This window comes from Crassostrea angulata, chromosome 2 (genome assembly GCF_025612915.1).
Source record: "Crassostrea angulata isolate pt1a10 chromosome 2, ASM2561291v2, whole genome shotgun sequence".
Taxonomy (NCBI): Eukaryota; Metazoa; Mollusca; class Bivalvia; order Ostreida; family Ostreidae; genus Magallana; species Magallana angulata.
Window position 1 is genome coordinate 49,791,913 of NC_069112.1, and position 25,637 is coordinate 49,817,549.

Genomic DNA, 25,637 nt, shown 5'->3' on the forward strand with positions numbered 1-25,637 from the left:
ATGAAATACTAATCGATAAAATTAACTCCCGCCAGTACTTCAGTTGATGCCAATGTTAGAACCATTTTAACAAGACCATGGACTTTCGGTAGGACGCAAAGTTCTATCTATTTCTTGTATCAAAACAAGTTAAAAATGAAGCTGGTGAAAAAGATTGTGTGGTCTTAGCACAAAAGCCAGACAAATCTCGTAGATTTCAAAGAACCATGGCTGAGTGGCCAGCAATGAATTAGACAGTCCTACGTCACAATCCTGTCTGACACAACTACCCAAACTCCAAGCTCGTGTTAAAATGATTCTGTTTACTTGCTTATAAAAATCTGACAGAAGCTAAATTAGGTCTACAAATCTCTAGGTATCAGTTTCTAAATTTAATGAATTAAAACAAGGAATTAATTAAGACTCGTGAAAAACATGATATATTTAAACAGTTTATTCATTAAAACAGCACCATGTTATAAATAATAAAGAAAAAGGGAAATAATACAACGCCCAGTCACATGACCTTTAAATGAGTGAAGTAGACCTGTATTCACGTAACAAAATTACATTCAAGAAATAAAATTGCACCAAATATTGTGAACATTTTAAATATATGTATCAGACGCTCTAGTATATACAATCGATGCATAAATTTCAATCTTAATTACAACCGCCATCTTGCCTGCTTGTTGCACCTCTATACCTTGTAACCTGAAATTCTGGTTTTCATGCAGAATCATTTATAACTGACAGGTCATCTCTCATCAGTGTGTCAACAAAACCTCACGATTCAGACAGAGACACGCAGTTTTTATTGCAAGATAATATGGGTCCAAGTAATCAAGTTTATAACATTTCCAAAATTACACATATTAATGCAAACAATCTTAAATGACAACTCTGCTTTGCTAACTTTGTTAAAGAAATTCTACGGCAACCCCTCCCTTATCCAACTAAAGATAAAAACGAGTCCTTGTAAATCAATTCCATCCCAACTATATAAATATCACTATTTATCACAGAACATATTTTCAGTGGGAAACATGGAAAAATTCAATTTAGTTATAAAAATATGGTAAATGAAAGGCGAAAAAAAGTTTTCTAAGAAGTTAATTTATGTCACATAATTAAAAATACCAAAGGAGGAAAAAATCAAATAAAATCATCGATGAAGACCAGCTCCATTAAATCAATAAACTGAGTTGCTGAAAAAAAATTAAGAGAAAACTAATAGTTACTCTGTACGTCTTCTCTATTTTAGGATTCCACGTGTGAACCAACAACGTTCAGTGTCTCGCGTTGACAGCTCATTGCTTAAATCTTGATCAAAGGGGATCGAACAAGTAAATGTCTACCAACGAATTGCCTGTCAGTAACACATGTCAAATCAATCAGTTAAATATGCAGTGCATATGCATCAACACATTGAACACATTTAAAGTTTAGAAAGAATCCGGAAGTGAGTGTCTTCACAAACTGTTCAGACATTGCTGCCTTGAAACATGTTACTGTGGAGAGGATTGGATGATCTGAACGGCCTTCTTGATCCCGTCATAGTGTTTCTACACTCACACTGACAGCGCTTGGCTGGGCAATGCCCAGATGTGCAAGTCCTCACGCACTGTTCACCAATACCAGGGAAACGTCGATGGAATCCCCGCCCCTCACAGTGAAGAACTTCTCGATAACCACAAACGTTGTTGGACGGCTGCGGCGCTACATTCTGTGATGGTATAGAGGGTCTGACCATCGTGTTTCTAGATGGAGCTGGGGGCCGGGGTTTTACTTGAGGCATAAACCGTGACGGAGGCGGTGGTGGTGGTGGTGGATTTGGAACATTAGATAAAGAACCACCAGATCTAAAAGGAATATCCCGAGGTAATTCAGGTTGAGGAGTGGACGGGGTGACCGGGGGCCGCGTGAATCCGCTGTTGTCGAATCTTCCAAAACTGTTCTCCGACCTGCTCGAAATCAGCACACCATTCGATTGCATTGGATTGTACCTTGGGTTTGCTTGCTGTTGCCGCGGTTTCTGACCAAATGTTCGGAAGTTTCCACCACCTAATTTTTGTGATGAAAGCATTTGAGAACTTGGCATCAAGATATCACTTGGGCCCTGACTTTCAGGCACAAATGCGAAATGTGAACCAAGCGAATGCGTTATGACATTTTTGTCTGCAGCCGTTTTTTGTTTAATTCCTCGTGCAACGTTTATCTCCATATTTTGCCCGCTTGCAGATACAAGAACACCTGATTCTAGCCCACTATTTGGGTTGGAAAGACTTCCCAAGGGTTGAGTTCTTGATGCTTGACTTGGACTCTGTATGGACTCGCGTGTTTGTGGCTGGAATGATGATGGTACGTTTGCCGCTCCGCCAAATCCATTAGACAATCTACCAGAACCATGCCCTTGGTTCTCTGAACCAAACTCATACCAGTTGATTTGTACGTTTTCAGTAGGAGCTGAGTTTGAGAGTTGCTGATTCACAACACGGTTCGCTCTTCTCTGAGGCGAAGCTCTTGAATTAAAGTTGTTTCCATTTGATTGTTGACCAGAACTGAATCGATTCATATTTGACATTTGATCTTGAGTAAAAATTTGCCCATCAGGCATTTGATGTGATCCTTGTCCTGCATGTGAATCCCATACTATTTGACCGTTGGCAAATCTTTTATTTTGAAGGGAATTCCTTCGCCTGTTTTCAAATGACGAAATTGATCCTCCTGAAGACACGACATTTCCCAGATTTCCTAAACTTGAACTGCCACCTGTGAAATCTATGGACGGTTTTCCTACCGAGTTACTTAATCCAAACTTCTGTTCAAAACTCTCATGTGCAGTTAATCCAAGAGCTGCATTGTTCAAATTATTCATGCTGTTTTGATCCATATAGTTATTCATTCGGCTCAGTTGCGAAAGACTACCCTGAACTTGAGTTCTCGGCATCCAACTTTCAGTTGTAGTTCTGATTTCTAAAGGATGCCCTCGTCTGACAGATTTTCCATTAATAAAATCAAAGTTATCGAAACGGTCCGGGCTCATTGTCTGGCTTTGATGTCCCGAGGAATCAGCAAACACTGGGGCCATTTGGGCGCTGAGTCCACTGAAACTTAATCCACTGTAAGCAGCCCGCTGTTGTACCGGTACCCCCGTTACTTCTTGCCTGAACATATCTCTGTCTGCTGGCTGTCCCAGACCAGATGGTACCCCAGCCTGACTGGCTTGTCTTTCGTGATATTGAAGGATATCAAGAGAGGCTCCACCAGAACTTAAAAGATTAAAGGCTTTTTTAGTTATGAGTGGAGCTGCGTCCACCTGCAGTCCTACGATATCCCTTGTCATTTCCTGAGAAGGTGTCGTGTCTTTAGCAAACTGTCCATTTGGTATGTCATTCATTTGAGCTTGGGGCTGATTTCGGTTGCTATCGCTTTGTGGTTCTCGAGCATTCGAGACAACAGAGTGTTGATGTGAATCTCTATTGGATTTCGGGACTTCGGTGTACTGTTGTGCCCCCTGTTTCATTGGAGTGGTTCTTGCACTGAAAACGACAGGAGACGACGTCATTTTTGTTGTCTGGAACACTTGTGGAATAGGTTTGGCGGTAACGGGGTCTTTTGAAGAAGGTACTTTGTCCATAATAGCATTTGAAGTCACCCACGTTTGTTTCATGGGAGTTTCCGACATTATTGATACTTTCAATTCTGGAGAGCTAGTTGTGTCTACATTTGGCCTCTTTGTCATAGGGCGTTTGTATAGAATCAAGTCTAGGAATGTTTTTGGGTCTATATCTCCGCGTTCAAGTTCTTGCTTTAGCCTGATGAGCCTCTCTGCGTCTGATTCAAATTGTCGTGAAGGGCTTTTAGTCAAAGTTGGATTTTTTGTCGTTTTTAATGTTATCTCTGGAGTCTTGTAAGAACCCTGTTGTTGTGCTTCAGTTGAAACAACATTGCTAAACGAATATCCTGTTTTTGTAGTATCGTGTATAAGATCACCAGTAACCGTTGATAAAGGAGTAACAATGTCATTTCTCATAGGTTGTTTGTTTTGTATAGACTGTGTGTCATAGTTTTGATTTGGCATCCCAAATAAGTACTTGATATTAGATGAGGCAATTCTGGCATTTGGGTCGACCTGGTTTATGATACGAATCGTATCACTATTTAGTTGAACAGACGATTGAATGGTACTTTTTCTTTCCCAGCGAGGGGCGGGTGTTGTGGTTGGTTTTGGAGTAGTTGTGGTAGTAGTTGTAGTTGTTGTTGTAGAAGTAGTCGTAGATTTCCTTCTCTCCATAATTTTCATAAACTCGTGTCTATTAAAGAGTTCCATTATTGCTAGAGGCTGCGTAGTCGTCGTTGGAATTGTTGTTGTTGTCGTTGGTGTAGTTGTCGTCGTTGGAAATGTTGTAGTGGTTGTCCGTTCTGTGGTCGTGGTGGTTGGTGTGGTGGTGGTTGGGCGCCTTGTGGTGGTAGTGGTTTTGGGTTTGATAGTTGTAGTGGTAGTAGTGGGAGCAACAGTTGTTGTCGTCGTTGTCGGGATTGTTGTTGTCGTTGTGGGTTCGGGTGTTGTTGTCGTGGGATCAGGAAACATCTGCTTATAAAGATCCGGGAAGAATAGCTCCATAAATGCCCGGCTAGGGGTTGTCGTTGTTGGGAGTGTTGTAGATGTAGTTGGTGCGGGTGTTGTTGTAGTAGTTGTTGTCGTTGTAGTTGTGGTTGTAGTAGGAGTTGTTGTTTCTGTAGTTGTTGTAGGAGTTGTTGTTGTTGTAGGTTGAGTTGTGGAAGTCGTTGGCATTGTTGTTGTGGTAGGTTCAGTTGAAGATCTTGTTAGTTTAGTCGTTGATGACTGAGTTGTACTGAGTGACGTACTAGTTGTTAATGACAAATTATCTCTTAATGTTGAAGATCTTATCACTTCCTCAAATGCCTCTCTCTGTTTTTCTTTCCTTGCTGCTGTCTGCGAAAAAGCTGCGTTTGTCTCCGGGGCCCGAGTTTTAGATGCAGCTGTTACATATACCGTAGGATCTGAAGTGGGTACAGCATTTACTGAGCTCTCCGTTATCTCTGCCTCTGGTGTTGTCAAGGTCTTTGTCGCTAGCTGTTTCATTGTTGTTTCATATCTTTCAGCGAGTTTGCTGAATTCGTTTATAAGGGATTTTAATTCTGTATAGACAATTTTGTCCGCATTCTTCGGAGACAGGGTTGATTTACGAGATTCTTTTGTAGTCATTGGATTATCTTTGGTTACCTGATCTTGTTTATTTGTAGCTTTACGAGGATCACCTTTCACACTAGCAGTGTTTAGTAATTTCAAAGTTGTCGTTAAATTTTTCTTAAGGGTTTTGGCCTTTGTTGTTAAATCAGCGTCTGCTTTTGTTGATTTTGCATTGAGTCTTGTTGTTGGCGTGGAAAACTTTGTTGATATAGTCTGTTGACGTGTTGTCTTCCTGGGTGTAGTAGTTCTTGTTGTCTGCCTTCGTATAGTTACTACTGTCGTAGGTTTACGTGTAGTTGTTGTCGGCTTACGAGTAGTTGTCGTCGGCTTTGGTGTTGTAGTTGTTGTAGGTTTTGGTGTCGTAGTTGTTGTAGGTTCTGGTGTCGTAGTTGTTGTTGTAGGTTCTGGTGTCGTAGTTGTTGTTGTAGGTTCTGGTGTCGTTGTTGTAGTAGTAGTAGTTGTTGTTGTTGTCGTGGAAGTAGTTGTTGTTGGTGTCTCTGTTGTTCTCCATCTTGCCATGATTTCTCTATATTCATCTGGAGCAAATATTTCTAAGTAAGCTAGATTTGGAGTTGTAGATGGTGTTGTTGGTGTGGTGGTTGGTTGTGTTGTTGTTGTCGTTGTTGATGCTGTTGTAGTTGTTTCAGGGGACAGTGTAGTCGTAAATAGATAGACTGGGGTTCCTGAGGTTGATGCAGTTGTTTTAGGAGTTCTAGTACTTTTTTGTCTCTCTTGTATTTTCTTGAACTGTCGATTGTCAAATAATTCTAGATACGCCCATGATTCTGTTGGCTCTGGAGGATCTGTAATCAGCTCCTTTTCTGTTGTGTGATACACAGCGTTGTAGGACTCAGAATCTTTCAAATAAAACATATCGCTGTCCTTTATGTCATGTTTGTCGTAAATTCTGTTTGCAATGGCCTCAGGATGATCGTAGAAAAATTCGGATGTCTTTGGTACTGAATCTGATTTTTGCAAAGATGTTTTGTTATTAAGACTTTCTGTAATTGCTACTGAATTCTTTCTGGTTGTATTGGGACTTAATGTAGTTTCTGTCACAGAGATATTTTCAATGTTTTCTGCTCCCGTTGTTCCAAATTCATGTGATTGTTTCATTGTTGTTGTTGTTGTTGACATTTGTGTATTTGATAGTGTTTGATCTCCTAAAGTTGGTAATGTGGCCTTTGTGGAGAAAGACTCAGAAGGTACATTTTCTGTTGGTTTAGACTCTGTGTAATCATTTACACTCGTTGTTTTCATATTCTGACCGGCCTGTTCAGTAGATTTCTCATTCGTTATCTGAGCCATGGTATTATCTCTAACAGAAGCTGGATTTTCGTCCACTGTTTTTTGTGTATTGTAATATTCTTCTTGTTCTGTTTCTTGCTTTTGCATTCTAGTAGTTGATTTCATGATTTCATTGGCTTTAACGTTTTCAGTCGTAGATGTTAACATCCCATCTGATTCTGTTAATGAATTTAGTGTAGATTGCCGTGTATTTGTTTGGTCGCTCTTTTCATTTGTTGTTAATAGTGTTTGTTCTGCAGTGCCGGTAATAGGTCTTGTAGAACTTTTTGTATCTATTGAGGAATTTATCATTGTTTGTTGAGTTCCATCTCCTCTTTTCTTTGTTCCTTCTGACGACATTATTCTCTCTTGTTGTTCTCTGTCGGTAGATGTTTGGACCTTATCGACTGTCGTGTCATATGTCCCAGCAATTGCAGACCCTGACAAAGTAGATGTCATATCTGATGTTTGTACGGCAGGATTTTCTGTGTTTTTGTTGGCCGTTGTTGTTGATTCATCAATTGTCGTCTGGCTGGACGATTGGTGATTTGTCACTGACGTTTTTGCTTTACCCGTCGCTTCATCAGCGTAAAATGATGTAAATGTATTCTCTGGTGTTTCACTAAGAACGGACTGATCATGTGTTGTGTCCAATGAATGAACAGATGTTGTTTGTGATGTTTTTGCATTTTCAAAAGTGGAAAGATTTTCGCCTACTGATTTATCGGATGTTTGTTTTGATGTAGCCTTGGATTTTGTTGTTTGTTTTTCCAGCGTTTCAAAAGTTCCACGTGTTGGAAGTTCACCAAATGCAGCTTGTATTTTACTAACCTTTGAAGGCGTTTCAGATAGAAAACTCGATGAAGGCGATGCCGAGGTGTAACTCGTTAATTCATCAGTTGCTTCAGTGTTTGTCGTTGATTCTAAGTTTGGTAATGTTTCGTCGTTAATTAGATGATCAGCATTCGTAATGTCTTTATTCAATGTAGATAACTCTGTTGTTGTGTCTATATAGTTCTGAGACTCAGAAGAAACAACCGGAGTCAGTTTTGGCCGAGAGGATGCTGTATTAGTTTTGTCAATTGTACTACTTACAGATCCCTTCCTTCCCATTATTGTCGTTGAAAATTGTAGTTTAGATTTACTATCAGTAGTTGGCGGATCCACAGCTGATGTCGATTTCACGTCCATGGCGTACTCGTCTACGTTATTTTTGTTCATTTGATTTTCTTGTGGTTTATACGTTTCTGATAATCTCTCAGAAGAAGGGCTATGAGAATGACCACTGTAGGAAGTGTCCGTATTTTGCGCTGATGACATTGCCTCTGTATTGTCAGTGGCAGTTACTGTGTTTGTCGGTGAATTTTCATTTTCAGAAAACGAATTCGCTTCAAAAGTGGTGTACTGATGAACCTCCTTAATTCCAGAAGAACTGGGTTCTGCAGAGGTTGATTTGGCTTTGTTCGTTCCAATAGCTGTATGTGTTTTTAAATCAGTTGTAGATGTTGTATCCTTTTCTGCATTGATTTTATATTCCGTGGTAGCTGTTTCATAGGCAGCCGATGTACCATTTGTTCCGGGTTGTGGTTCATGAGTTGACCTCGTTCTTCGAACTGGAGTGGTTTTTACTGGGCTTTGATTTTCATGTATAGAGGGGGTTGTTTCAGGAAGCGAAAACTGAGTAACAACACTGGTTACCAAATTACTTAACTCCACTTTATTTCCAACTGAGGTTTGTATCTGATCCTGATTTTGCTCTTGCTGAGGAAAAGTGCTTAAAAATTGACGTTCCGTGGTTTGTTTGTTCGTAGAAGAATGTTGTGCCGACTGGGTTGTGAATGTTCTACTTGATTTTGTGTTTGATGATGTGATAGGTACAGTTTTTGTCTGTTTTTCTCTCATTCGGTTCATAACGGTATCAACTAAAAAATTCTCAGGGGGCAGAGACGTTTTTGACTTTCTTAGATTAGCAGTTAATTGTTGAATCAGCCTTTCGATATATTGTCTTGTCATAATATCTATGTAATCTTTGTTTACTGGTTGGGTTGCTGTAGGTCCGGCTTCCGTATTTATCATTGGTCCCTGACTTTTAAAGCTATCCGTTCGATCCATGGAATCATTTTGTAATATTGCCAACTTTTTTGACGGTGTTGTTGCCTTCAAGGGAATGGAGGTTTCTGTTGGGTGCTTTGATGTTAGCTTAGATTTGGTTGTTTGCTGTTCCATTGTTGTAGTTGTTTTTTCTGAGGTCGTTGTTAGCTGTTCTGTCGTAGTTGTTGGCTGTGTTGTAGTTGTTGTTGTTGGTTGTGTAGTTGTTGGCTGTGTTGTAGTTGTTGTTGGCTGTTCTGTTGTAGTTGTTGTTGGTTGTGTAGTTGTTGGCTGTGTTGTAGTTGTTGTTGGCTGTTCTGTTGTAGTTGTTGTTGGTTTTGTAGTTGTTGACTGTGTTGTAGTTGTTGTTGGCTGTTCTGTTGTAGTTGTTGTTGGTTGTGTAGTTGTTGGCTGTGTTGTAGTTGTTGTTGGCTGTTCTGTTGTAGTTGTTGTTGGTTTTGTAGTTGTTGACTGTGTTGTAGTTGTTGTTGGCTGTTCTGTTGTAGTTGTTGTTGGTTGTGTAGTTGTTGGCTGTGTTGTAGTTGTTGTTGGCTGTTCTGTTGTAGTTGTTGGTTTTGTAGTTGTTGGCTGTGTTGTAGTTGTTGTTGGCTGTTCTGTTGTAGTTGTTGTTGGTTGTGTAGTTGTTGGTTGTGTTGTAGTTGTTGTTGGCTGTTCTGTTGAAGTTGTTGTTGGTTGTGTAGTTGTTGGCTGTTCTGTTGTCGTTTGCCGTGTCGTGGTTATTGTTGGTTTTTGTGTTGTAGTTCTTGGCTTTTTTGTGGTTGTTTCTTGCTGTTTAGTTGTTGGTTTTTGTGTTATAGTTGTTGGGTTTTTTTTAGTTGTTGTTACCTGTTCTGTTGTTGTTGGCTTTTCTGTCGTTGTGGTTGTTGGTTGAGTTGTTGTTGACTGTGTCGTAGTTGTTGTTGGCTGTTCTGTCGTTGACAGTGTCGTAGTTGTTGTTGGCTTTTCTGTCGTAGAGAGTGTCGTAGTTGTTGTTTGTCTTTCTGTTTTAGATGTTGGTTGTGTTGTAGTGGTAGTTTTGGGCTCCTTAGTTGCGAGATTTTCTGTTGTCTTTATTGTTGCTCTTTCCTGTGAAGTTGCTTTTGAAATCATTGCTTTTTGACCTGTTTTGATTGCCGTTGAAGACTGTTGAGTTTGAGAGGTTTCGATTTGCTGTGGAGCTTTTGCTTGTTCAGTTAGAAGTGCTTTATCGTTAAATGTCCACGTCTCTTTGCCTTTTCTTGTTGATAGCCGACTTTTCCCTGCTTGGAAAACCCCAGCGTCACTTGGTCCTAAGCTTTGTCGGTTATTTTGTATTTGAGTGACTTTTATAATTTTGTGGACATTATCTTCATTACCCAGATACGATGGTGACATTGTCGTTTCGGCTGTTGTCTTTTTTATTGATTTGTGCATAGATGGCTCTCGTAAACTATGCTGACGTGGCCCCTTTCGTTTATGCATCTGTGGATACATTCCATCTGTTCCAAGTTTTACATCATGGACAGAAAGATGAAGGTCTTGTTGGGTATCAGCAAGGGAATCTTGAAAAAACATATCTTCTTTTGTTTTAGCTGTATTTATCCTCCGATTTTTGGAAAATATTTTCACATCATTCCTTTGTTTATCCTCTATAGAGTTGAACATTGTTGCACTTTTCCCAGAATTATTAATACCCGGAAATAGTTGGATAGGCATAATGCTGTCACTACTTTGTCTATATTCACCTATGCCCATTAGAGTTGGTTTGTTGTCATTATATCTCCTTGGTTCGTAGTAAGGGTTTGACTGAAATAGATACGAACTAGGCTTTCTTGTTTGTCTTTCAAAGGAAGATGGCAAATTTACCGAAAATACGTATGAGTAAGGCTCAAATGTCGTTCTTTTATTCCTACTGGTAACAAATTTTTCATTCATGTTCCACAGTGACTCAAATGTTTTCTCACGATTAGTATTAAACAGACTTTCAACATCAGGCGATAGTAAGTCTTTGTTATTTTGATGTTGATAAATGGTGTCCTTGCTAATACTATCTGATAAAACAGGTGGGTCTATTGCATATAATTTGTAGAGTTCCTCATTTCCCGTGGGAATCACCGCATCTCGTGCAGTTGTCAATTTCTTCTCAATAGGAGTTTGCGAAAACGCTCGAAATCTATCTCCTTTTAGAAAAGTAATATTTGGTTTATCCCCTTCATTCTTCAATGAAGTTTTCTTTATTATTTTTTGCCTCAGAGTATCTCCAATTGCAGAAGTTATTCGCTGAGTGTTTGAGTTTGAACTTCCGTACAACCTTTCCTCAAGAAGTTTTAAGTTATTCTTTATCAAATCTATGGCAGAAATTAAGTCTTTGTCTTTAGTATTGGCTGAATTCAAACCAGTTTGTTGGAATTCGGACATAACCTGTGTAGCGTTGGGAGGCAGGAGAGTGGTATCGGAGTTAGAGATTCCAAACGAGTTTTCTTTTAGTATAGAATACGAGGGTGGTGTTGTATTAATATTTTTCACTGTTGTCAGATTAATGGAAGTTACTATAGGTACATATTTACCATCTAGTTTGAGACTTTTATCTGACGCAGTTGACGAGGGAACCGTCGTTGTCTCAAAAGTATTTGTTGTACTAGTTGTACTAACGCCAACACTATTCAGCGTCTGGTCTCGTTTTTTGATAAAGCCCATAGATTGAAATTGATCCCAATCAACGTAGTATTTTTCAGAACCAACTTTGAGCTCAACAAGACGTGATGGACTAGCTGTTTGACCTTTCGTGTTCTCAATTGGCATTGGGGTTGTACTCTTTTCTACATTGTTCGAAGTTTTGGTCTCTTTTTCAGTTGTTGGGGCAGTAGAATGAGTTCCTGGTGGCTGATTAGTTCGTTTTTTCCTGCTATCGTCTAATATTTTGTTGAATTGTTTTGACAAGTCTCTTGGAATAACAACATTGTATTTTTCAGCTAATTGCAGTAGAGTTGTGAGTGCTTGTTGCTCCGGGTCATACTCCTGCCTTTGATTCACTAAAGAAGAAGCTGATTCATCGTGTACCTCAGCTGTTGTCGTTGATGTAACTGGGGCTGAAGTCGTAGTCGGCTGAGTCACCGGCGATGTAGAAAGATATGACGAACTTGTCACAGACTGAACATCTCTCGTCGTACGTGATAAAGTTGTGCTTGATTGAGGAGGAGATTTGGATGTACTAAAATCGAACTGCATGTTAGTCTTGGACATCAAACCAAGTGCTTGTAACTTCTTCCAGTCTAAGAAGTATATTTGATCGTTGATTTTGATTTTGATTAAATTGTCTTTTCCATTTGTTGCTCTGGTACTATCTTCCAAAGCTTTAATAGTATATGTTTTGGTTGTAGGAGTACTTTTCTTTGTGTAGCTTGGTACAGTAGGTGGATAATTAGTAGTGTGGTCAGCTGTACTATGTGAAGTCACAGCAGATTTATCTTCTACTGTAGTAGTTTGTCGTCCTGCATCAGGCAAAGTTGTTGTGAGTTTGATCGTCTGTTTAGTGATAACAGATCTATCGTCAGCGGTAGAGTTTGACTGACTATTGCCCTGTACTTTGTACAAAGTCAATGTATCTGATTTGATAGATGGTTCTTCGTTAAAATTACTCGCTGTGTTACTCTGCTGGGTAAATAAGTTTTTCAACTGATTTGCCACTGGTCCAGGAATATCAATGTTTGATTTTTTGGCATTGTTAATGAATGATTCGATCTTTTTGGCTGAATTTTTATTAACCGGCTTTTCATTTATGCTGTTTTCTAAAAGACTGTCGGCATAAAAGTTGTCACCGAAGCCTTCCTTTACTTCACGATTCGTTTTCCTATATGCTGACGGATCTTTTTGACCGTTGTCATTAACAATTAGATAAGCATGTGCGGAGTTTGATGATTCTGGTTTAATTACTTGAACATTTTGCTCTTTCCCCTGCATAATTCTAGTTTCCGTAATTGTTGTTTGGACAGTAGATTGTGAAGTCGTAGATTCCGTTGTTGATGTGGATATAGGGCTGGTGTCTAATGCTTTCTGTTTAACTATCTTAGTGGTCATCTTTTTAGTTGTTTTTGGAGTGACCTGTTCTGTAGTTGACACCGTTGTTGACGTTGTCTTCAGTGTAGTTACAGGTGTATCATCAGTAACAAATGGAGTTGATGGTTCGTCCGTGGATGTTGATGTTGGGATTGTTGTTATCGTTGTCATTGGAATTTCAGTTGTTGTAGTTACTGTTGATTTAAAAGTGGTAGTTGTAGGCTTCTTAGTTGTTGTAGTTGTTGTTGATTTGAAAGTACTGGCTGTAGGCCTTATAGTTGTTGGAGTTGTTGTTGATTTGAAAGTAGTAGTTGTAGGCTTCTTAGTTGTAAGAGTTGCTGTTGATATGGAAGTGGTAGATGTTGTCTTAATAGTGGACGTTGTTGGATTTGTAGTGGAAGTTGTCTGTTTGATAGTGGTTGTTGTTGGTTCTGAAGAAGTAGTGGTTGTTATTGCCTCTGTAGTCGTTGTAGGTGTTGTAGTCGTTGTAGGTGTTGTAGTCGTTGTAGATGTTGTAGTCGTTGTAGGTGTTGTAGTCGTTGTAGGTGTTGTGGTGGTCGTTGGTGATTCTGTGGTAGTTGGTCGAAGTTTATAGTAAAGTTTAGGATTGAATAATTCTAAATATGCGAGACTAGCAGTAGTTGTAGTAGGTCTGGTGGTAGTGGTGGTCATTGTTGTGGTAGTTGTCGGTTCTGGAGTGGTAGTTGTGGTTGGTTCCGTTGTTGTAGACGTAGTTGTTGGTTCAGTTGTCGTCGTAGTTGGAGCTATTGTTGAAGTCGATACTTTTCTTGTTGTTGCTGGTTTTGGTGTAGGCGTTGTTGTTGTTGTTGAAGGTGGTGGTGCAATAGTGGTTGTGGTCGTTGTCGTCGTTGTCTTCGGTTTTGGACGAAGTTTATTATACAACGTTGGATTAAACAATTCCAAAAACGCCATTGATTGTGTAGTTGTTGACGGCTCTGTGGTTGTAGTTGTTGTTGGTTCTGTGGTTGTAGACGTTGTCGTTGTTGCTGTTGTGGTAGTAGAGGTAGACGTTGACGTGGACGTTGTTGGTTTTGTCTTTAATTCATTTGTTGCAATCACTCTGTTGTTTTCACGGTAAGCCCCTACTTTTTCTGTTTTATACTGATCCGTAATGGAATAATCAGTAGATGACTGGGTAGGAATATCAGTCGTTGTTATAGTTGTTGAGGTTGTTGGCTCTTCTGTTGTGGTTGTTTTTGGTTTTGGCCGTAGTTGCTTGTATAAATCTGGATTAAAAATCTCCAGGTAAGCCAGAGATAAAGTTGTTGTGGTAGGTGCAATTGTTGTTGTTGTTGTTGTTGTTGGAGCTTTCGTTGTCGTTGTCGTCGTTGGAGTTGTTGTTGTCTGAGTTGTTGTTGTCGTTTGTAGGGTAGTTGTCGTAGGAATTGCGGTGGTTGTGGTAGGTGATGTTGAAGTCTGTGTTGTTATTGTCTTTTTAGCTTTGGTAGATAGAGCTTGCTTAGTAGGTGGAGCAAGTTTGATTGTTTTAGTTGAAGATTCAGGTATTTCATTTTTCACTATTGATTCTGTAGTGGTTTCAGGAGCTAATGTTGTTGTAGGCGTTTCAGTTGTTGTTGTTGTTTTTTCAGTAGTTGTTGTTGGTTTTGCTGTCGTTTTCGGGCGGAGTTTGTTATAACGAGTTCTATCGAAGAGTTCAAGGTAAGCCATGGATAATGTGGTAGTTGTTGGTTTCATTGTGGTTGTAGTGGTTGATGGCTGGGTTGTTGAAGTTGTAGTAGTAGAAGCAGTAGAAGTAGTAGAAGAAGTTGTAGTAGTAGAAGGTTTATTGGTTGTAGTTCTTGTCGTCGTTGGTGATGTAGTTTTCAGCTTAAGTTCTTTTCTCTTTGATGAAAAATTGAGCGATGTTGGTGAAGTAAACGATGATTTAGTAGATCCCTCAGTTGTCGAAGGCTGTGTTGTGGTTGTAGTTGCGGTTGTTGTTGTAGTTGGTGGTGCTTTTGTTGTTGTTGAAATCTTTGCCATTATTTTCTTGTATCTTTCAGGATCAAACAATTCTATGTATGCCAGGTTCAGCGGCGTTGTTGTTGGTAGAGTTGTGGTTGTTGTTGGGGTTGGAGTTGTCGTTGATATTCTTGTCGTTGGGGCAGAAGACATCGAAGCTGTGTTTAGTAAGCTAGGCGTATAATCCTTCCCTAAAGTTGTTTTTCTATCCTTCATTCGTTTCATTATTTCCATTCTTAGGAATTCTAAGAACCCAAGAGTTGTTGCAGGTGTAGTTGGTGTGTTTGCAGCTAAAGTGCTTGTCGAAATGCTAGGTATTGTTGGTGTTGAGGTTTGTTCTGACTGTGTGGTAGAAGGAGCAATCTCTTCCACAAATCCACTTAACTTCTGAGGCCTTTGATTTTTATATGCATTGCTTAAATCATTCTCTACTTTTGTCGGCTTTCTACCTCTCATATTAATTTGAATTTTAGGCGGAAGTGGTGGGAAGGTCTCTGTAAACGGAGCAGAAGTTGTTTTTACGTCATCGTATTTAGCGGGCTTCTCGGTCTCATATTCAAACTGCTCCAATATTTTGACTGGTTTTGTTTCAGTAATTACTTTCGGAGTTGTAGAAGTTACTGTAGAAGTTGTTTGTACATCATCATATCTAGCAGGCTTCTCCGTTTCATATTCAAACTGCTCCAAAATTTTGACTGGTTTCGGTTCTGTAATTACTTTTGGAGTTGTAGAAGTTTCTGTAGATGTTTGTGTAGTTTTGACTGACAGCATGGTTGTCCTTGATGTCGATTTTGTAGTAGACTTTGTAAATTGGTTGGTTTTCTGAGTTGGTTTGGTCTTTTCATCTCTTTGAATATCCGGAAGCAAAGCACGAACTTTTGATTTTTGGACTGAACTTGAGGCTATTTGTGGACTCTCTGATAAATCTTGAGCAATATTAACAAATTCATCGTTGATCTGTTTCTGATTTTCTGTTTTCATTATTACGTCAGCCGTTTCCATGCCCGTTGACATCCTGTCTTTGCCATTAACAACATTTTCTGACATAGGATTCATTTGAAGATTCGATTGAACACTTGCCGTTTCTTCAAAAGGTATGGCACTTCTGTCAACGTAATTGGATGGTTGATTAGAAGGAGTTGTTATAGATTTTATCGCAGTTGATCCTGTCTCACTCTCTATTCCAGCAGAGGGTGAAGCTAATGTTGTTTGCTTTGAAAGACTTATCTTATTGTCAGTTGTTGGACTGGTGTCCTGAATGAATTCAGTGTTATCCTTTTCATTAATAGTAGCTGCTGTGTCTGCCATTATTTCATTTCCAAACATAGCTTCCATATTTCTAGCAGTCGTTACATCCGGGGTTACGTCAGCAGCTGGCACATTGACCGATATATCTTTCGAGGGCATGCGATCTGTAATGATATTTTTAGATGATAACGGATTTTCCTGATTTGAAAACTGATCCTCGATCATTTGGACAAATGCACTTGCGTCGGAAGGTTTCATAGTATAAATTTCCCCTTTAGGTATAGGAGCTGCGGTATAGATGGACACTGGTTGGTTATTCAGATACTGTGGTGGAAGCGTATCTGCATCCCACGCTGGAGGCGTCCCCATAAAATCACGTGGAGTGTCCACTTTGGAATCCGGAGGAACAATAAAGATACCATTTGGAAAAACCGAAGATTTTTCAGAATCTTTCATATTTTCTGTAGCTTGTGGATTTGAATCTCCAGTTAGAGTGTTTTCTGTTTCAGTGCCTTGGTTAACAGGGATAAAATTTGGACTTCTCTCGGTATTGTAAACCGTATGCAAAGCTTGATAAATGTTTCTGCTGTTGTCAATAATATTTCTTTTCATGGATTCTGTTTCGAGTAAGGCTTGGAATGTTGTTTTTGGAAGCGCAGTTGCAGAATATGCATTAATATTTACTTCATTTGGCTTTTCATACAAAATATTTTCTATCTTTGGCGTTTTAGTTGTCAAGTAGGCCCTTAATCTTTGTTCAATAACTTTTGGTACGTTGATATTTCCAACCTCAAGAATTGCACTCGGTGTTTCTTCATACTTTGGTATTGCAAAAGCATTTTTAAATTGGTAGTGGTTGTCACTATGTAGGTGATTTGGATTTGGTTCAGCGCCTAATAATCCACCGGCCGGTGCTGAAAATGGCTCTAATCCCTCCATATGGGGGTGATGATGGTGATGATCATGCAGTGAATGCATGTACTCAGGAATCTCATTTATAGGTTGCGAGCCTGTTGTTTGTGGATACTGATCAATATTTGAAGCGGTTGACATATCCTGCGTAAAAGCATTTGTTTGTAAAGGATCTAAATTGCTCTGAGTCACAGTTTCGGAGCTTGGAATTTGGGACATCATTTCTCGTTCTCTTTGTATTGCAGCTAACAATTCTGGATCCTCAATTCCCTGTTTTTGATTCTGTTCGTACAGCTGCATCATAAAATCAAGATGGGTTTTGGGTTTTGATGTAGTCCTACCAATATCAGAAGGTTTAGATGTCGCTTCTATATTCGTCGCCTTTGTCGTTTGTTCTACCCTTCCTGTGGTCGCGGGTGCTACTGTTGTGGCTATTTTCATAGTTGTCGTTGGTTGCGGTGACGTGGTTGTTGGTTGAACAGTTGTAGACATTGGAACTTGTGGAGGCGTTTCAGTACGAAATGGCATCAACAAACCCATTTTCTTCGGTTTGATGGTTGTCGCAGGTGGCATCGGGGCTGCTGTTGGTTGACTTGTTGTAGCTTTGGGCTTTGCTGTTGTTACAGGTTTTGCAGTTGCTTGCTCAACTTTTGGCACTTGTTGAATCAATGGTTGATTGGACTGGGCAGGCTCATTCTCGTTGACAACAAGATACTTGGGATCTATTATATTTGGATTGAATACTCGTTCTCTTTCTATCGGAATCCGAACAGTCTGCACTCGTTTGATTCCGTTTGCAACGAATTCACGAGTTTGTGGAACGCCGCCACGCCCAGTTCTAAACATCTGTTGAATTTGGTTCAATTTATTTTTTTCTCCTTGAACTGAATTGACGGTGGGTACATTTGCATGCAACTTTGAATTTACCCCTTGTTTGTGTTGATTTTGATGTAACTGACGATTTTTCACAAGTAAACCATTAGGTAAACCAGGTTGCTGAAAACCTCTTCGGAATTGAGATGCACTTGACGTTTGTTTTTTTCTAAATTGTGCGATGGGATCAAAGAAGTTCTGGCTTCCGGTTGGGGAGATGTTTCGGTTGGGAGACATTTGGCTTCCGGTTGGGGAGGCGTTTCGGTTGGGAGACATTTGGCTTCCGGTTGGGAAGGCGTTTCGGTTGGGAGACATCTGCTGTTGTCCTTGCAGCACACGAACATTTCTAGCCTGATTTTGTTGAAATTTTTGCACGTTTCGATTAGGCTGTGTGTTCTGTAAGTTCGTTCTCGGCATGTGTGCTGGGGGGAGTTGCTGCTTTGGTTGGATGGCGCCGGTCTGCCGTGGCGGGATGGACCAGCTCTGTCCACGTCTTTGCTGGGACCAGTGGGACTGAGTAGCTCCTCTGTTCCAGGTATCAGAGCCCCCGCTGTGGACTATAAACCGCCGGTCTACTCTGCCGGTCTGTCGCTTCTTCCGGACATGATTAGCGTAAGGTTCGCCATCAGTAATCGAGATGTCGGCACAATTAATTGTAGTCTGTAGGCAGCCATTGCAGCTAGGATCAACTAAAAATAGAGTGATTTTTGTGAGAATGTAGCAAGGATCTTCCGAAGTAGTGAACTGTATGTTAATTTATGACGTGTGATTAGTTAGGAGAACAACGTTTGAACATATATTGAAAATAAAAATGTCTTATTCTTATATGCAATTTAAAAAGCACATAAAGTCATTGCTTATAGCTAGAAAGGAAGCACTTGCGGGATGGTACACGTACATGTAACTGTGTGAATGAATTAATAATCGAAATGTGTCTGAATAGATATATGTTTTGAATGATGTGCATGTCTTACTTGCCAGCATATATTATAAGAGGGATTTTGTCAGATTAAAATCTAAGTTTTAGATATACAATGTATTGCCTTAATTTGTTCTCTTAAAGAGCAAATGAAGGTCTGGTTTGATTATATTCAAAAGGAAAAAACAATTTGATTCAATTAATGTTAATTCTTAAAGTTCAGCCAGTATATATATTAAAGTTTGACAGTTATGGATTTTATGCTTTATCGTTGTTTACAATTTGTTTCTGTCTTCCTATCCTGACCATATGAAACAAGACTCTTTGGTTCTTTTTGTCATTTAATGCTGTCTATTATAGAATACTGGACGTTTTATTGCTCCCAGCTTGACACATCATACGTGATCAGTGGTTATGTGTTGACGAAAAGATCATGTCATTTTATATACACTGAGAAATGCCAAACAATCAACAACTATTGGTTACCGGTATATGCATTGAAGGTCCTAATATCCAATTTTCAGAATCCATTAAAATTTATAGATAATGAGTAACATTCTATCTCGATTCTGTTTTGCGCTGTGTCTCAGTCTGGACAACGCCATGAATCACGTTTAGCAAGGATTCCTCATCAAATGCCTAGACGCCAAATTTAAACTAACTTAGCCCTTTTAACTCTCCTATTCGCAATATACTGTCAACACTGCAATAATATGGTATTTTCCCCCCGATTTCACCATTACTGTTCAGAAATTCCGAAATGTTATTTATGACTCAGACGTTATGTGTTAATTTGATATCTTGCCCCACTGCAATAATTTAATCGTGAGGCCAATGACCGAACAATATTTATAATGTGTCTATGATGCAATCTGCATGCAAACAGCACTTATTAGTCTTAATTGGTATATACAGAGTGCAACAGACGGCTATTTTAAATGAAGCCGTACTATTCTTATACATACGGTCACTGTCACCCAAACCACAATGTGAGCAATTTCAAAACAAAATGTGATGACGTAGAAAAAAGTGATTTTTGTCATATATACAAATCAAAATTGTCATTCTGTGAAAAGAAGAAAAATTGTGCTCTATGTTTTTCAATAAAGCAAAAATAAACCGTGTAAATATCATATAATTGTTTATCTGAAACCCTATAATGCTTTGCTGTTAAATCACTTTTTAATGCACTAACCGGCATGTTGTCACATTTTCCATTGGGGCTCATTTTGTTTTAAGATCGTCCCCAAAAATACAATGTGTAGGTATAAGTGAGGGGGGGGGGGGGGCTTAAACATCTAAGACATGTATGATAGTCACCTTCTGTGAATCGCCACTGTAACACACAGTGTGTACAGACAAATTCCTCCGGAAGTAAAAATGACTTCGTCACTTCCTTTGATGGATTTAGCAGGATGTCGCGAGAATTGGAATTCAATTCAAGAAGCGGCATATCATAACGACAGTCCTCCTCTTCAGAACGAAAAGAGTCTGATCGAGAACACAGCGAGACTCGTAAAATCCCGCCAGCTGTTGAATTCACGTGAGATTTAATTTCTATTAAGGCCCCGGGTAAGTATGAAATCAATGGTTTGCTTCTGACTTGTAGTGGGATCTTTGAACAGTATCCACATTTGATATCTTTTGTCTACAAAAGAAAATAACAAATCGGTTTATGTTAAAACCATCACAAAGAGGAATCTACCCCCTTTTAAGATTTTTTTTCATTTTTATTGTGTAGATTCTAGTCATTTTAATAAATAAAAAAAAGAGCATTTAAAAATTGACCATGCATTTGTTCCATGAAAGTTTTAAAATTCAGAGAATTAAAAAGTGGTTATGGATAGTTTTTAATTCTCTGAATTTATTAAAACTTTATTGCATATGTTATCTGATGTACAGTTGATAGTCAGTGCATGCTTCTGTCTGACATAAATATCAATGAGCCATCGATAAGTGATGTTTTACATCAAAATCAGCTGGGTTTGCCATCCATCATCTGTTTTTAAAAGATATACGACATGTGGTTCTTTATTAATAAAAATCATTTGGAATCAATAATTGGCATGCTTGATCTTTGATCTATGAACAGGAAATATAGAATCTTAAATCACTGGGATTGTCAGATAGTTTGTCGTTATCTTCGCCGCCATGACACTTTTTGTGAAACACACATTTCTGACAAAATTGAATATCGACAACCGATCGAGCATGGATCTAGGTCAGTTTACTTGATTGTCTGAAATGATGTTATGTGAGAAGTACGTAAAGTAAACTGATTAACAATAATAAGAAAAGTTGAATCACCGGGAAGGCCTTATTTCTTGCTGGTGTTGGAGTGAATATAATAAGATGCAACTACATGTAAAAACTTCAACAAATGTTCTGTTATAAATCATGTACCATGCCAACATTGTTCTTTCATACAGTCTCACAGACTTAAGTTTTTTTCCTTTTTTATTACAAAAATGCAAAATTTTTAGTGTCCTGTGTCCTGCGCTGCATGTATTTGTCCAGTGTTTTCTTTGATTACAGTAGATTTATAGGGCTCCCCTTTTACGAAGATAAATGGCTACATAGAGGGCTAAGACAGGTGTCAGAGAAATTTGAATTTAAATCAGACGCCAACTACAGGTGCCCCTTTAAAATTCCTTACTTTTTTTTAAAACCATCGAGGAAATCTGCGAATTTTCATTTCATAATTTAAAAATCATGTACATTCTAATTCGGTACAAATTAACTTTTGGACAACTTTCATGTTTTTAATTTGTTAAATGTGACACTTGAATTAATAATTTTGCTAATCGTGTTTCTTTGGAATAAAGCACAAAACCACAAGAGTAGGTAAATGACAAGCCGGTTTTAAAAATAAAGATTGCATCTGTCTGCTGTTCTTTTGTTTCACGAATTTATTCATTACCACATAAAATTAACTATGCACTATACATTATTTGCAGATGCCAAGTAAACAATACACTCTCTCTCTCTCTCTCTCTCTCTCTCTCTCTCTCTCTCTCTCTCTCTCTCTCTCTCTCTCTGTTGGATAAACCATGAACTCTGTTAGAGAATTTGATATTACCATTCTCATTTCGTTTTGTCTAACAAACCAACATTTAACATTTGACCTCAGCGGGACGTCTTGTCTCTGTGGCCATAAAAGGACATTCTCAGTCGGAAGAATTCTTGATAATTTTTCTCTCGTTCAAAGTTGCCTGTTTATTTCAAAATTGCCAAAACATATTTATCTTGAAATTTCTACGATTCATTAATATATGTATTTCCATAATTAATGATTGAGGCGTTCATTACGGCTAGAGGTCGTGACGCGAGCAATTGTATTATGAAAATGTGGCCTCATTTACTTGATGATATATATTTATTAGGGGGAAACCAGACATTCACTGTTTTTTTGTAATTAGACGTGTTAATCACTATTAATTCACTCGTCATTAGTCTTGATCTATGAAAACAATTTCAATTTTAAAAATGATTTTTTTTGGTCTAAATTATGACAATAATCTGTAAACGTTTGAAAAAATTTAATTTAAATATTACAATGAATTTAATATGTATGTGATTTACTGTTAATAAACTTTTTGTTGCTATTGACACAAAATGAAACAATTGGTTGCTATGTAAGGATGTAACGTATCCTTAATTCAATATATAGTTGCACATGCATGTTTTATAAAACAATGTTAATAATTTCTTAATCCCAGTGCTGTATAACAAGCTATTTCGTTTCGTGCGTGGAAAATTAAAAAAAACACCGTTTTAATTCAATGATTAACGAAGTTAATTTTCAAAAATTTCGGTAGCTTTGCTTGTCAAACTCTGAATATCAGGACTAGGAAAAGATCTTGTTGAAATGTAAATCTAACAAGGCTCTATTTATCTCAGTTGACACAGGGGAATTATATTCTGCACGACTCGGGATGATGCGGGCCATTAAATTCCTCACGTAGATTTGTGTATTATTCGGTTATGTAGCTAATTCCAGGTTACAGACGCCTTGCAAAAAGAAACATGCCTGGTTTTCAAGAACCCAAAACACTCTCCATCTCATTAAAAACGTACTCCATTACTTTTCATATTTTATTTCCCTGTTAGGCATGCAAAATATAGCAAGGGAATTTGAAAAAGCACAGTTGGGTGACAAAATGAAGAATTTGAAATCAAAAGAACGAGTGATAATAATTAAGTATTGTCTGTTTCTTCTAGTGGATCATTGACTGCAACGAATTCGTACAGAACATTTCTGCATTCATGAAGGATATTTCATATCACAGCAAAGGAACATATGGATATTTTCACAGTTTAATGAAACTTATATGCAGGTCATGAAAAATTAAAGCATGCTTTGTTGCATAACGAGTCATTTCCGGAATTAAAATTCATGCATGCTGGTGGTACATTAGTAAAACCATATTAAACTTTTTTATCAATAAAGATGTCAAATAGTTTTCAAGATATTTTAGATAAATTTGTTTTCAACGTCAAGACTGCTTTTTTGTTTGTTACAATGTCAATTAACATGTAAATCGATGAAAAAATGTAGATGAAGTGTTCATCTTACACATGTTGCCACCGCAATATCAGGTCAAAGGGCATGATTGGGGTCAAAGAGTTTTCCGCAATAATGTCTTACTTAAATATTCAGTATTTACCGATTTTTAAAATGAAATGTACTTTAGAATTCAATCTTTGCATATTTGTTACAAAATTATCGCATAAATCATTGGCCTGCAAATATTACGAGCCAATTAAATGATCATGAATAATGAGGAAGATTTTTCCTGGTTTTGACCATCTGCTGTGTGCAACATTATTACTTGTTACTGTTAAATAACCTTACGTAATAGCGCTTGAATCTCCGTGCATGCGTGGATCCAGAATTCATACGGGCGAAGATAGTTTTATCGGCGGGGGGGGGGGGGGGGGGTGTCAAAGGCTCATTATCGTAATTTTACTCTTAAGATGTGAATTTTACCAGTTTGAATTTTTAAGGAAGGAGGGAGGGGTCCTTACCCAGCCGCACATGGTCTCAAGTATGGGACTTATTCTATCGCTTATAAATACTTCACGAAAGGAGACCACCAGACGCAGAAGCAAAAATAGGTACAACGAAACAATTGACTTCAGCAGTCACGAACATTCCACAAAAGTCGATTTTGTTTATCAAAGGAAGTGTACACAATGTTATAAAGACCATTGTATGTTCAAACCGAGAATCATATCTTTGTTCCGTTATTTCCTTGATTTCACAACAAGGAGTCGAGTCTTATCTATTGTAAATTTGATCATTGTGCCTAGCCATAATGGATTCCTGATTTATTTCTTCATTTTCATTCTCGCCAGACGACAACCCATGTTCAATTAGTCAGAAAAGACTTCACTATTTGATGAACGTAAAGCGTTTTTTATTGAATCTTTGATTAGGCAATTAGCAAGAAGAAAGCGTTCTCCAGTGATTTTTTTAGATAATTATAATGACTTACAAACGAAGGTACTGGCCCTGTCAGTGATATTGACAGTGAAATGACAGTTATGTAACAAAGTGCAGGAAAACAACCAAAAACCGACAGATTCTCGCTTCTTAACTTTACCACTTGCTTTCCAAAAGATACTGATGACCCCCAACCCCCCCCCCCCCCCAAAAAAAAAAAAGAAGCTAGATTGTACCTTTGTTTTCCAAACACTAGAGAAAGAATATTTTAGAAGTGTTGTATATTATTTATCATAAATAAAACTAATAATCAATTCTTAGTTTTATCATTTTTATTTTATTTTTATATCTATAATTTATTCCATAGAAATAAACAATTTTCATCTTTGTTAGAAAAGTTTCTAAAGATATAATTTTATTTCATCAAAACTTTAAATTGAAATCAAATTTACTTTTTTAAATAAAATTACCTCAATGCACATAGTCTGCTCTAATCCCACAGTTCGTGAATTGTCCCATAACCGATGCCTGGGAATGGGGTACACTAGCTGAGAGGAGTCTTTTAGTTTTAATCCCTGATTGACACAGACACACAGACAAAGCGCCAGAAGAACACCCGCGCGCAGTCCTGGAATTCTCACAGACATTTCTTGCGAATGTTTAGTTTTTTTTCTGGCAATATCCAGAGAAATTTAGAAAAACGAAAACGTAGAATTCTCCAAGAGGACTCCCTCGGCAATTTTACATGGTTTCTAATACCTCCCCAAATACGCCGAACCGCATTTTGATGTCAATAGCACAGAGGCAAATTAAAAATTACTTATGTTAATTTAATTTAAAACGGTAAGACAAAGGCTGCGCGCGTCACTGAGGACCGTGACGTAACTTGACAATCCGTATTTAACAATTCTTCATTAAGTTAATCGAGTTTATAAATAGAACAGAAAATGTTTAATCCAATGCATGCATAAAGTAGCAAGACAATTCTATCTTTTTTCTTAGTCAAATTAGAAACAAACTGTCACACCCTTAATTTGCTAGTTTGTAAAACAGGTCAATTTGACATTGTTGTCAACTTTTGAATTTCATATGTAATCCTTATACAAGACTTAGTACAGGTGTGTAATTTTGTTTTTTTTTTCGGATGAAACTGAAACCTTTCAACTGCATTCCATTCGTAACTACTGAATTATTTCGCCGATATATTTAGAAATAGTAATTTTTATGACTTCTGACTCAGTTGGTGGAAGGAACAGATCTTTTTATACAAACCGAAAGATGAGTATTCGTCTTCAAATTCATTATTACGACGTAAAATCTAATTATTTTTTAATATTTGCGCTATTTCTGGCACATTTTTTATTTTTAATTTTCTTGGTACAAAATTATCAAGTTTTGTCAAAACCCAACAACAATGAATAAGTTTACAATACAACTTTTTTTAAAAATCTTCTTATGATTAAAGATAAACACGGTACGGAAAAGATTAATAAAATTAATTCTATATAAGGAAATTCCTAAAATTCTTCTAATATTCAAGAAAGCGAAATAATTAAAACTTACCTAAAAGAAGTTGTAAGTGAATAAACTGAAATAGAAGATTTCGATATAAATAATACAAAAATATTAAATAACACATTTTCTCAAGA

General features: G+C 38.0%; 1 protein-coding gene across 1 annotated transcript; it reads right to left on the reverse strand.

Moving 5' to 3' along the window:
• Positions 1 to 418: 418 nt before the first annotated feature.
• On the reverse strand, positions 419 to 24,776 carry LOC128172151 (uncharacterized). Its single transcript, XM_052837919.1, has 3 exons — positions 24,459 to 24,776; positions 19,863 to 20,190; positions 419 to 18,312 (listed from the first exon to the last, which is right to left on the reverse strand). The coding sequence occupies exons 1-3, from the start codon at positions 24,633 to 24,635 to the stop codon at positions 1,463 to 1,465; spliced, it is 17,355 nt and encodes a 5,784-aa protein (XP_052693879.1). The 5' UTR covers positions 24,636 to 24,776; the 3' UTR covers positions 419 to 1,462.
• Between the last annotated feature and the right edge of the window lie 861 nt (positions 24,777 to 25,637).